Below are 14105 nucleotides of genomic sequence, written 5' to 3'. Positions count from 1 at the left end.
ATGGACAGAATGCTTCACGGCAAGCACTAAGCCAGTCTCTCATTTCTCTCCAGAGAAAAAATTAGTTGTAAGCATTTTGTGTTAGCCATCTCAATTTACAGAGGAAAAAAAAAGTTAGCTTAACTGTTAGCAAAGCTAAACTGAAAACATCTTTCTATAGATGGGAAATAATACTGCTGAGATTGACAGGCTTACATGCCAAAAGTACTATTAGTGGAATCTTCTGGAGGGCAACTTGCGTGAGCAAAAATAGCAAGTAGTCTGGTGGGAACTTGAAGATATATCACACGTACTATGAACTGTGCTTTTGTAGGCTAGAATCCTCTTGATTGCTAGTCATTTAAAGTATTTGTGCTGTTTTGGAGCAAAAGGACGTCTTTGATTTATTCCCAAATACAATCCAGGTTTTTAAAAAAAGCATAAAGTTCTTAATGTAGGTGGCTTACAGGTGACTTATCGATAGGGATTAGCATAGCAGTTTTGTTTTCAGTTAAAATTGCAAAATAATTTCCAAATTACTATTGTTTTTTTTGCTTCAGAAACTCTACACTGTATGTGATGTGGCCCTCTGTGTAATCAACAGCAAAAGTGCTTTATGTAATGCAGAATCTCCAAAGGATCCTGTATTGCCAACCAAATTTTTTACACAACCTGAAAAGGTAAGTTGGAAAGTAATCAAGTCAAATATTTGACTTGATTTTTTATTTAAGTGTACCTTCAGATGAGACAAGAAAATATTGTGTATGTTTGGATTATGTTTTCTGAATTATCCTTTTAAGATTAAAAACCTGAATAAAACACTGTGTTCCAAAATTTTCTTCTCTCCAGTGGAAACATAATGCTAAAAGTTTTTAACATTTTATGTTTGTTCAGACATACTTAATTTCTAATGCTAAGCAAAAAGCATTATATCCTGTGTGTATAATATGTGGGATATAGAGCTGTCTCTGCATCCCATGTATTATACAGGCCAGTCATATACAGGCCAGTCATAAAAGGCAGAAATGGGGGAAATAATATCCCTTTTAGCTTAAGCACCACATGAAGTGCACATGGTTCTCGATATCTTTTAGGATATTCTGAAGTGCTGGATCCTGTGGTTAGCAGAAAGAATCCAGAGTCCAGTTTTTAATCAGTCCAGTGAGAATTTGAAATATTCTAAAACGAATTGTTTCTGAAATTGTTCCCATTTCTAAAAGTAGTTTGTATTACAGCATGATAAATAGCTTCCAGATATGCCACAGAAACACGAGGTAGGTCCCTCATTGGATTTATGGCACTGACTTCACTGTTGTGTGATTGCAGTTTTATTTCTTAGATGAATCCTTGTTTACTTGGGGAGACTGTATAGAAGCACCAGTGCGTTATTACTGTCCGACTGAATAACTAGTTCCTGGAAATACTAAATACTTGTTTTTCAGCTTAACATTAAATGCTTTTTTTTTTTTTTTTTTTCCTTGAAGGATTTTTGCAATGACAGGAATTATATCTCTGAAGAGCTGAGAGTTCTTCTTTTAACAGGAAAGGTATTGTCTTATGGATCTAATTCATTATTTAACATGTATCACATTTTGTTACCTGTCTTTCAGTTTTTGAGAAAGTAACAATGGAGTGCAGTCTTGTCTGTCTGTCTGTCTGTCTGTCTAATTTATCCCTGCCCATCTCCTCCCGTCGGGGGACTCTGGGCGGTTATGGATAGTTAACTGAAAGGAAATCCCAAGTATTTTAAGGAACCATTTTTAGGACTGTATTATTCAAAGCTCTTATGATTCCAGTATAAATAAGCTTAGCCTTCTCAGTTTGGAAGGACTAAACCAGCTAAGCTGTGAACTGCATCACAACTTTGTGCTGACAGGACAATAATTTTCAATTTTATATGGAGCATGTATACCTATTTATACTTCAGAAGGTGACATCATATTGCAAAATAATTCATTGGCTATGGATGGCTTCAGGTTTTCCTTGTTTTCTCCCCCATACTTCTATCCAGTGGTAGTAGCCCATCTGCCCAAAAACTGCTTCTTGCTGCCATGGCCAGCTGGAGGGTTATAGGATGCCTTCCAGTGGTGCATGAAAGGGTAGGGCCACATTTTAAGATTGGGAATGGGAACAGGAAGCCTTTGGCAGGCACCCTTCTCCTGCTGACCCTCCACTCTGAAAATAACCCCAAGCCCCACCAGAGGCTCAAAATCATAACATCAACATTTGGCAACAGAATGGTTTGATGTCAGGGATACAATTTTGACCAGTTTGGAGGTTAAGGGTAGAATAGTAGCAGTTTGCATCCCAAAAATCTGAGTCCTATTCCCACATGTATTTTGTTTTAAGGTGGGGTGGGGAAATATCTTACCCCCTTCCCCCCCCCCCAAAAGTACTACTGAAAATCATCATTTTGCCATCAGGTTTCAGTGTGACCTTAGAATGCTGGGTGGTAGCAATTAAGAATGAGTCACTTTTAACTTAGGTAATTTGGGCAGGTTCAAGTTTACTCTGATTTTTAAGGGTAAGTTGAAACTTTGGTGACAACCATATGCATGTGTTGATTTGCTGTACATACAGCAGTGTGTGCATGCTCAGTTGTTGCTTTATGAAATGGAAAGTGTGTTATTTTGACACATACACCCCCCAGCCCCCTCCCCCCCAAATAATAAGCATTTTGGAAATTCTGTCAGCCAATTCTGGGCTGGCTGTGGTTTAGCCAAAAGAAAACCTGGACGATTTTGGTTGTTCCAATTTTCATCTGAAACAAAACCCAAAACAGTTCTGGATGTTTTCTTCCTGGGAAATGGTGGGATTCAAAACAGGCCATCTTTGCTCTAGTTGTATCGCTATTCTGACTGAAAGGAATGTGAAAAGAAGAGGCTGACCCCGGGGTTTTGATCTCTCCTGCAACAGGCTTCCCTCTCATTGAATCCTCCAAGGCAGGCCAAAAAACAACAGCAACCCACCCCAGTCAGTCCATTAAGGGATTACTTCAAAAATGTTTCAAAATGTGCCTTCTCTTCTAAAACTACATTGTTTTTGCCTAAACCCAACATTGCAGGTAGGAACATGGAGCATATCCCTCTGCCCCAGTATTTTAAAGCTGATCTGCACCCTTGGGTGTTCTTTTTTTTTTCTGGCTAGTTCCCAAAAACAAACAAGAAAGGACTTGCAATTTTTACCTGGTAGAAAGAAAGAAAATAAAAACAGGGGAAAGGCCTGTTCCCCCCACCCCAGAAAAAAACCCCTTTCCTGTCTGATGGTGTCACTGATATCCTCAGTACTCAGTAGCTCCCAGAACAAGGAGTAATCCTGAGTTATGCCCATAGCCTTGCTCAGCAAAACAACTGTTTTTACATATGAAGTGCTAAAGAGATAGAACAACTGCAGCCAACAGGACAAACAAACAAGTTCAAATGCAGAATGCTCCATGGACTGCACACCAATATTTAGCAGGTCAACCAACATAAGAGTTGCATGCATAGAGTACACAAACTCTGCATTTCCGCGTTTCATGTATGCACGCTGTGTGTCTTACGTGCCCTAAAAGCTAGTGCATACTCTTAGTTTATTTATCAAATCTGTATGGCACCTAGATCACAACAACTAAAACAAATACAATAACAACCAGTAAAAAAAGTAAAATAAAAGATGGTGAGAATGATAGGCTGGACAGGGACAAAGCAAAGGGTATTCACTCTCCCTCACCAAAGGCTGGGGTGAAGAGCCAAGTCCTCAAGACCCTTCTAAACTACAGAGAGGGGGCCATCTGGATCTCAGGGGGAGCTTCATTCCAGAGGGCAGGGGTTGCTACAGAGAAGGTGCACTTCCAGGGTCCTGATAGGGGATTGTTTAATCAAAGGGACCTGGAGCACGCCAACCCTGCAAGATCAAATTGGATGGGCAGATACTCATGCCAGCCTGTTTCAGATTATCACATCATCATTGACCAGGTGTTGAGAGGATAGAAGATGACCTTGATGGAGGTAAACAGGAACTGTTACCTAAGCAGAAGGGGCTGATACATTTTTAAAATCCAGAACAAGATAACATTTAGAGGTGACTCAGATAGATGCCTCTCTAATTCACTGATCTATAAGGAGGAGGAGGAGGTACAGCTCGATCAGACTTGCAGGATTCTGTTACAGCCAATCTCAGTAACATCCCATTTGCAGAGAACAAGGTAACTTCCAATTGCAGCAGCTAGAACAGAATCGAGCATTGGAAACACTATCCAGTCCAGCTGAGTTTGGGATCATGTCCAAGCAAACAGCCCTGATCTCAGCGACACCCACAAGAAGACATCTGAATTGCCTGCTTTGGTTCACTCACAGACCACCCAAAATCAGCTACTCTATGCATAGCTCATGCATGGAATGTTTGTACTTCCCTAATGCTCAAAAGTTTAAATTATACCAATAAAGTTATTTGTCTCTGTGTTTTAAAAAAAATATCCACATTTATATTTTGCAGCCGAAACCAACTGGGGTATTAGGGGCAGTTAATAAACCTTTGTCTGCAACTGGAAGGAGACCATATATTCGAAACACAGGATCAGAAACTGGAAGCAATAATAGTGTAAATTCAGAGTTGAACTCTCCTACAGGAAACAGAACAAGGTACATGGCATTTCAGTAATATGGTTGAGATGTTAAAATAGGCTCTTGTGTTAAAACAGTTTTCCTTCTCAGCATCTAACTGGACTGAAGTCACCTTAATTTTGAAGAGAAATGTCTTTTCTATTGATGCCCTTTTTTTTTTAACCTGATTGCAGAACTATACTTGAGCTTCCTGGTTCACCCTCTAATCATTGCACTGAATACAACTTTTTGGTTGAATGCACTATACAACAGAGCGCATAAATACTGATACTTATGTATCTCATGAATAAATAATATTCCTTTAATAAATGAAACTCAGTAATTGAAACCTTGTTCGTCTCCATTCTCCATAATCTCTATTCTCCAAATCTCGTTATCATTTTGGGAGCAATGAGTCCTGCCATTTAAGTATTTTCTGTTACATACAGTATCTGCCCTCCAGAAGTGTTGAACTTAAATTCTCAGTTAATTGATTTGCCATTCCTGTTGTATTTCGACATACCTTGAGGGCACTAAACGGAACCTTTACCTTTACCTTTTTGAGGGCATCTGGCTTGGGAAAGCTTGCTTTAAATTTTGTTTTATAAAGTAGCAGTATTTTATAGGGCTGTGCAGCCTTTCAGATTTGGAGGCAAAATGGTACTTTGGAGAGCACAAAGAAGGGCATATGGTACCTGCATGCACTTCCTTAAACCAAATACATCTTTTCCTGGACTTATGCAAGAGATGCAGTCCCAGAAAAGACATGGCTGCCTTAAAGAAGGGCTGATAAGTGCAACATGGATGCTCCTGTGTGCTCCAATCCACCTTTTCCCCTTTTAATCTACTGTACAACTCTAATATAACTAACATTGTCTACATAAAGCATGATGGTTACCTAAGAGAAAATGTCCATTTTCATTTGTTGAAAAATCTCAAAGATGGACAGGACTAAGAGCACAGAAAGTTTATTTGGAATGCTTTCTAAACACAGCAAATTTAATAACTAACTCCCAATGAAGTTGACCAGCATTTCCTTGTTGATCACTTGGTTTCATAGTTACAAAGAAAAACACGTGCATTAATCTTTTAAAAAATTGTCCAACAGAGAGCAGAGCTCAGACCTATCAGAGACTGGTGTCAGCGAAAATGATGAAAATCCAGTGAGAATTATTTCAGTCACTCCAACTAAAATAGAACCTGTAAAGAACAAGGTATGGTCAAGATATTTAAAAACTCATTATTTATTGTTTAGCTAAACTGAGTAAAGAAACTTAGAATTGCTGTTTTATGATGCTGATTGTTCTGACAAATGGGAAAAATGATGTTAAATATGAAATTGGTAGACATGTTTGTGCACATGAAGTAGGATTATGAATATGCTTGTTATGCCAGCATGTTTGGAGCTTGGTGAATTCATTTGTTTTAAGAATAAAATGTGAACCAGCAAAGCACAGGACATAGAAACTGGATATAGATCAGAGAGATTCTGGTCAGTTCCTTGATCAGCCATAAAGCTCATTCACTGTGGGGGTCTCCCTTTCTCCTCTCTCTCTCGCTCTTTCAGCCTAACTTCCCACTTACTGTGATGACAACATGGGTTGAGGGAGCATTACATGTGCTGCCCTCTTGAACACCCTCTAGGAAAGACAAGATAAAAATACAGTTTAAATGTAGTACTTGGATAGAACTCTTTAAACTGGATTCAGTATAAATGTAAGATTAGAGAGACTAATTAAAAGTAACTTGGGTTTCTCATTTGACCAAATGTAATAGAGGACTGCAAGGAGTTGACCACAGTCAGTAGATTGCATAGGCAGAATTGCCTCTTCAAGTTGCTGTTAAAGGAGCAGTATGTGAGATCCAGCCCTGTTAGCTTGTTGTGATTCTGATCTTAAGCCATTGTTCAGATTAATCAGAGCTGGGAGGTTTTGGAAACCTCTTTAAAGCTATTGACTCTTCATTCTGACGTGGCCGCATAATGACTTATGTATTTTATAAACAAACTGTTAGGAAGGGCATGATGTAGAGATGAGAAATCCCTTTGCAACAATAAATCCCTTTGGATTAATTACGCTGAGATGCTTTCAAGGTAGTTGTTGTTGTTGCCAGTGCCCTTGAAAATGTATTTCAAAAGTGCAAGCTGATTAAAACAGATACAGTCTCCACCTGAATTTTAGCCACTCAGTTGACAAAAAAGTAAGTCATTTTCTTCTCCAGGAGATTAATTCTGATCAGGCACCACAAGGAAACGTCAGTGCTGATCGGGGGAAAAAAAGAATCACGACAGCAGCCGGAACAGAGAATTTTCATCAAAAAGCAGAAGAAAAGAAAACAGATGAAACGGGTCAGCCCGCTCCTCCCAAACCCCGGAGAGGACGTCCACCCAAGTCTGAATCTCAGGGCGCCACAACAAAAAGTGCGGAAATGAGTAAACCATCTGGGCGAGGACGGAAAAGGGCAGCACCAACTCAAGAAGGTCCAGGGGGCTTAGAGGCAAGCAATGCCAAAGCACCAAAGCAGCAAGAGGCAACAAAAAAACCAGCACCGGCACAGAGACAGATTGATCTGCAAAGGTAAACACAGACTGGTCTATTGTCCTGTAGGTTAACCAACCATGGACATAATCTGCTGGCATTGGCCCTCTTTGGTTTTGTTAGGGGGGAAAAATCTGATCTTATTTACAGAAGTTGATGATTACGCTGTGGTTTTAGCTCTGGGACAACATTTTTACCTTTCTTATGTGCTGTTTGCCTCCCTACCCCTCTCTTCCTGCTGAATTCCACCCACACACAATTGTACAATTTTTATTGTTTATTATATTAGTATATACTCTCCCATGTTCAGTTACTTACAATCATCCAAGGTTTTGTAATGAAGCAGTTGTTAGTATGCAATAAAAAAAATAGGGTATCACTAATATTTAGATCCTTTGGATATTAGCAACCTTCATAGTTTTTTCAAGACAGACATCAGAGTCGGGGGGCTGTATCTAATTTAACATCAGCAGAAGAAACAGGTGAACTTGTAATATTCCACTACTAGGTCTAATCATGCAGCCCATATTGGGCATCTGATACTGCAACTCCTATTGCAGTCCATCCTCAAAGGAAAGTGTATTTTTGCTTAATTGCTGTCCCAATGGGTGGAGCAGGGTTCATACCAGGACATACAGTGCATGAAGTATGGAAGCTGAATTTCCTCTCTTCTCATTTAAAAGTTTGCATACATTCTGGCCAGGAATGGCAGCTGCTGTGAAATACAGTTGATTACAAAGTGATATGGGGCTTTTAAGAATTGGAATTACCAGCATCAAGAGAGAGCATCCTACAAGCTTGGCCTTGTGCTGTTTGACCTTCCCATCCCCACCCTCACCCCCCCCCATAAGCACTCCCATTCAAAATACTAAGGATCTGGTAATCGTTTGTTCACACCTGAGCTGTTGTCTTCCATGCAAAAGTCAAGACACACATGAGTCAAAGCAAGAGAGGAATCTCAAATCTCTATTGCCATTAGCAGGACATTTGCCTGTGTCCAATTCCTTTGTGAATCAGAGGCACAAAATCAGTGTTTATTGTTTCACTCATATCCTCACCAGAGATTATTGCCTCTCCCAGATGAGTGTAAAAGAAATTCTGCCTTTCTTGGAGCCCCTGAGCAATAAGATTCCCTTTCACCTCTCATCTGTATGCAGTTACTCAAAATGGGCAAAGAGGAGCTGTAGAAAGAGGATTGAGGACACAACTTTCTGATGGTTTTCCTTCTGGTTCATCTCCACAGTCTGACCATCTTTTGGTTGCGCTCCCCTCTCATCCCCACAACTCTTCTCCTTGCACTCTTGTATGCGTTAGCATATGTAAGTGCTAATTGAGAGTAGCAGCTATATGGGAGAGTGTAACTGAAATTATTTCAGTTCAAGAGTGGGGCTGACTTAGGCTGGGATGACTTGTTGTATCTGATTTTACCTGGGGTCAGAATGTGTGATAAAGCAAGATATGTCCTGTTCTACTAATGATGCTAAGATCTCTTGCACTTTTAAGTTTTCTGTATTCATGAAGGGCTTGAGTCTTTGGAGATGGAGAGAAATCACAAATAAAAGCTGCTTCATATTCTTATTTAGGCATTGCATAGAACTTAGAGCAGTGTTTCTCAGCCTTGGCAGCTTGAAGATGGGTGGAATTCTGGGAGTTGAAGTTCACTCATCTTCAAGTTGCAAAGGTTGAGAAACACTGACTTAGAGGAAAGAGAAGGGTTTTGCTTTGTTCTGGATTCAAAAAAGACTCTTCATCTGTTTGCCACGACATACAGAGAACTCAAGTGGATGGAATTAATCTGACGTTGCCCCTGCGCTTCGAAGGTAAAATCAGCGCAACGGTTCATCTGCTTTTATATGTCCAGAGAACTTTGGAGTCAATGACAATTATAAGAGCAAGATAAAATTGGGTTCGTTCTTTATAGCACAAGCTAGTTCTGAAAAGTACTTAAAAGTTGATTATGAGGCGATCCTATCTCAAAGTGAAAAGTGTAAAATCTAATGCAATATGAGCACATTTTTGGATAGCCTACGTAATTGGGAGTTCACTAATTACTTGCCAACATCTCTTCATATCTGAAATTGGGCTAGGTATCAGTGTTGCGACATCTCAACCCCCCAAGTAAGTGGTCCCTTCGATTCCCTCAAAGGCAGTTTGAAGTAATGCTTAACAGCACAGCTTGCTTCAACATTTATACATGACCATAAAACACATTTGTAGTTTTTAAAAATACGGAAATATCTCACGTCCGCCTGTGTAGATATCGGTTTTGAAAAACAGAAATTAACTGAGTTCAGCTGCGAAAGGACAGACACAGCTCTTAGTATGATTTTAGTTCGAACTTTGCTCCCGTGTGATGTTGCCGTTCTAACATTTTTCAGAAGCCAGGTGCTGGGCAGTGATGGAGATTCAGTGTTGGAGATAGAGTCAAGTCCAGGATATTCTCCAAGTGAAGTGGATCTTTTTAAACTTTGTGAGAGCAGCCAGGACGACCCTGAGGATACAGAGCTAACAGAGGGAGGCTTTCTGAAGGTGCACCAGGCAGCTTATTCAGGGCTATGTTGGTGGTTCATTAAATTCCAGATGCTGGGAGATGATGATGATGATAATTGTTAGAAATGATGGCTATTATGATTCACCTGTTACTAGGTATTATAAATTTAATTAACTTAGATAATGGAAGTTGATAAACCAGAAATATAGGATACCATCCTCCCCTTTGTTTGACTTCAGCTTGGCTTCTGGATGACTTTAGATTCATGATGGTTAAAGTAAAGGTAAAGGTTTCCCTTGACGTAAAGTCCAGTCGTGTCCGACTCTAGGGGGCGGTGCTCATCTCCGTTTCAAAGCCTTGGAGCCGGCGTTGTCCATAGGACACTTCCGGGTCATGTGGCCAGCATGACTCACGGAACGCCGTTACCTTCCCGCCGAAGCGGTACCAATTAATCTACTCACATTTGCATGTTTTCGAACTGCTTGGTGTGCAGAAGCTGGGACGAGCAACGGGAGCTCACCCCGCCGCGCGGTTTCGAACCGCCGACCTTCCGATCGACAGCTCAGCGGTTTAACCCGCAGCGCCACCGGTTAGGCTGTCATAAAATACTGCAGAGCGAACTTTAAAAACAAGCTGTTGTCAGAGATACTTGGATCGGTTTTTTGTCTTCTACATGTAACACAGGGCTGGTATAAAAAGCTAAGCTCTGCACGTATATTTGGAAGCCCCACTGTGTTAGGTAAAGTTTAGCAGTCAAATATTTGTACCCGTTTTCCCCAGTCTGAATGGGAGTTTTCCACTGCAGTGTCAACACAGCTGAAGTAGCACCAGGCTGAGGGGGGCTCACGTAGAGACCGCAGCCCTTACTGTAACCAATCACAGTACAATAACTCTTGAGCTTTATGGACTCCAGTTCCGTGGATTTTTAATGCAGTGAACAAAACGTTGGGTTAGACTTCACCCCAAGTAATAGAGTTTGTTGTTTCTGAAGCAGTCAAAAAATTGACATAACTTGTCATTCATGCAAATGCAAATGTTGTAAGTAATATCACTTACATACATTCAAATTAAATGGGCATTCGGCTGTAATGGATACCCCTCCTCTTGCTTCCTTCCCCCTCAAGTGGTCCATACAATTGATGTTTTACTGTAGGCCCTTCAAGGTGATTAAAGTTAGTTTTTGAACTGAATGTTCTTCTGAGTTTAACCTATGTGTTTCCTCCACAAGGTAAAAAGAACACTTTCTCGCAAAAGGAAGAAAGGAGGGCCAAATGAAGGCATGCTCCAAGCTTCTGCAAAAACCAAGAAACTTCCGGTATAGGAACTGAGAATACTTCAGATCATACAGCTTTCAGCTCTGAAAACAGAAGGAAAACTCTGCTTCCCTTTCAGATAAAAATAATCTGCAGAAACTCTTGAGAGAGGCTAAAAGCATCTGTACTTATTTCCCCAGAGACTTTTTTATGAAAAGTCAATAATTAAGCAAATTGCTTAACACTTAATTCCAGTTTCTGCACATCTGGAGTTTAAAAGTGTTTTACTCCATTAATTTTCATGCTGCATTTTTTTTAAGAAAGTCAGAGAGAGGTCCTTACAGCATTGTTAAAAATTCGCATACCTGTAATTGGGTATTACCCATCTTCTTTTTTCAAGAAAAAAAATAGAAGCCTACTGAATGAGTTTTAATCTGAGACATAAAAAAGGAAACTGAATTCTCATCTGCTTTCATTTTAAAGACTTATGTATAATTTTTTTCCAGCAAAATAAGATGTACAGATTTTGGTTCCTGCTTTGAGAAGTCACATAGTGGCAATTTTTATACATGTTGCTTTCTGACTTTTATCAAGAGTGGGAGACTAATCATTTGATGATTGATTTTCAAGTAGACATTTCATCTTTTTTAATTTTCCCCTCCATTTTAGTTTAATATAAGTTGCAATAAATGTACATATTGTTCGTTTTATAAAAACATATATCACTTCTAAGTGGGTTTACTCCTGTGGTTTTGTTGGAATATTCTAAATCTAAATGGAGTAAGGTCATCCCAGCATTTGATTTTATAATGTTTGTCACCAGATTTTTATTATTGATGTAAAAATCAATTTTTAAAAATAGTTGGATTTTTGGCAGCTTTGTAAGGAACATTGAAAATGTTTAGGATTGCTCTCAATTTTAAGCATTGTGCTGATTGAAACTAAGTCTGCTTTACGTTTTCCTTCCCAACCCATCTCATTTTTTAACATTTAATTTAGAAAACTTGCATCAATATTGATTTTTTTCCTGGCATTGTTCAGCATACAGTGTACACTTTTAAGTACACGCGATCATATTTAAGTTTGTTGCATAAAATAAATGCTTCTAGGTGTCATTTGGTATCTTTCTGCTTTCCCCCAATTGCACACAACAATTTTTCTGACCTGTATCCACTGCTGCCTAAACATTGATTTAGTACAAAAAACACTGACAGCTTTCATGGAGCATAATCTGTCGGCAGATGGAATGGCAGCATAGTTAATAACTCCTTGGTTTGCCAGATTAAGGTCTAGAGTTAGGTAGAAAAAAGAAAGAAAAGAAAATGAAACTTACTCAGCATCATTCTCTAGCTGTCCGGATTCCCTTGATGGATAATACAACATAGAAAACTGCAGCGTGAACAGAATCTCAGTTGGCGTTTGTCACTACAAAACCATTTCAGGCCTCTGGAGTGGTCAGAAAGGTCAAATAATCAGGTAACCCAAGGTGCCAAAATGGCAGAAATGGTGGGGGAAGGAATGGAGGATATAGTCAGGGAGACTTTCTGAGCTTTGAACCTATTTAAGCAGAATTTGGGTTTTTTTACTGTACCAAGATAATACCTTTGAATTTTAAAAGCATAGCAGCCAAGGTAAGATGTTGTCAATTCCTTACCGGCATAGTTTGTACTCAGATTATTTTTAACCAATTTCCATTAAATGTTGAAAGGAAGGTGGTTGAAAAATTAAGATTGGGCACCTTTATTTTGAACTACTTTATCTGTAGAAAATGTGGAGCCAAATGTTGATAAAACTGCACTGTTATGCATAAAGTGGTGTACAAGGAGCTTCTTTGTGGTGATGAAATCCAAAAACACTGCCAAAACCATTATATCTCAAAAGAGACAGTACTATTGTTTTGTCGTCATAATGATGAGGTCTTTACAACTTCAAAAGTGACACCTCATATTATCGTTGATCCTTCACAGCATCAGTTCTTTTTACATTGGGTGTTTTAGAATCAGGTTGAAAACTTCTCTTGACAAGCAGGGGCAAAGTGATAGAAATTCATTACTTTGCTACAGAAGCGATAGTCTACTTCTTTCCATGAAATACTAATACAATTTAAACAGTAAAAAAAAATATGCGGTTTTATATGTGCACACATGAATGATGCAACAAGTAAAGACTGTTTTATCAGTTGAAGATTTAGAAAGCTGTGTCTGAGTCACGTCTTCTGTAAACGCTTTAAAATTCAATCATGTTACCACCAGACATTTTCCATAAGATTCCATTCAGTGACACTAAATGTCTTTGATTTTATTGTGATATTTCAGGCATTATCAACATAAACACGTAGAGAACGCAGAATTAAAATGGTGATAAATTATTACAGCTATTTTTGTTTACTATGTTTAAAGGTTAGAAAGAGAAAGTTATTTGTTCTACCCTCAAAAGACTCAAGTGGTTTTGAGATTTATTCCAATGGAGCAGAACCAACTCAGAATGTTCCAGTGGGGTTTTTTAAACGAGGTGGTTTTGTTCCAAGCTTTAAACAAAACACATTTTGCATTTTATGGATACACCTTATTTTTTGCCTGTTTTCTGGGAATACAACTTGTTGGAGTTATGTGTGTTATAATGTGTGAATCTTGAACAACACGTTAAAATATTTGGTAAGATGCTTTGGTGAAAAGCGATGGAGACGCCAACTACGGAATGTGCTCAAAAGGAATGGATATGTAAGAATTTTATACCATGAGCCACTTGGGGTATGGTGAATGACGATAACATTGGCACTTGCCTGAAAGATGTCTTGGAGCATTCTCTTGTTGAGAGAGGTTTCCTAAGAGAATTTGAAAACTTTCATTCTGTTCTGCCTTCTCTATTTCAAAAGTTTATCATGATAATGATTTTCAGTAAATGAAGGTACACATTACTTCAGAAGAAAAACATATCAAAGACTCTATTTTTATTCTAGTTCCCTCCCAGCACCCTATAAAATTTGTCCATGCCACTTCAGATTGCTCACCACCCCGCCCTGTCACCCAAACTCTTCTCAGCTTTCAAGCCCGCCATCTACAAGATCTTTTTTTTTCCCCCCTTGACATCTGTGAACTCATTGGTCTTTTGATACCACAGTATGGCTTCAAGCCTATACAGTTGGTCACCCGATAGTAACAGAAAAATAAATCATGTTTGCAGAGGCCAACTACCACAGTTGGTCTCCATTCTGAGTGATCCTGATCAGGATGCTGGCTGTGTGAACTTGACGGGGGCTTCC

General features: G+C 39.2%; 1 protein-coding gene across 3 annotated transcripts in view; it reads left to right on the top strand.

Moving 5' to 3' along the window:
• Window positions 1-11958, top strand: part of PDS5A (PDS5 cohesin associated factor A) — a 68620-nt gene extending 56662 nt beyond the window's left edge. Inside the window, exons 28-34 of one of the 3 annotated variants that reach the window (XM_063310462.1) lie at window positions 540-659; window positions 1464-1526; window positions 4456-4601; window positions 5671-5776; window positions 6783-7138; window positions 9478-9628; window positions 10819-11958. In XM_063310462.1, coding sequence (XP_063166532.1) covers window positions 540-659; window positions 1464-1526; window positions 4456-4601; window positions 5671-5776; window positions 6783-7138; window positions 9478-9628; window positions 10819-10911 — 1035 coding nt within the window. In that variant the 3' untranslated portion in view covers window positions 10912-11958. Of the gene's footprint in view, window positions 1-539; window positions 660-1463; window positions 1527-4455; window positions 4602-5670; window positions 5777-6782; window positions 7144-9477; window positions 9629-10818 lie in introns of those variants that run through there. The other 2 variants (XM_063310465.1, XM_063310463.1) reach the window with 2 other exon arrangements.
• Window positions 11959-14105: the final 2147 nt, after the last annotated feature.

The sequence above is a fragment of the Candoia aspera genome, chromosome 8 (genome assembly GCF_035149785.1).
Source record: "Candoia aspera isolate rCanAsp1 chromosome 8, rCanAsp1.hap2, whole genome shotgun sequence".
In the NCBI taxonomy this organism is placed as follows: domain Eukaryota; kingdom Metazoa; phylum Chordata; class Lepidosauria; order Squamata; family Boidae; genus Candoia; species Candoia aspera.
Note: the sequence above shows the minus strand (reverse complement) of the source record. Positions and strands in the feature narration are given on the sequence as shown.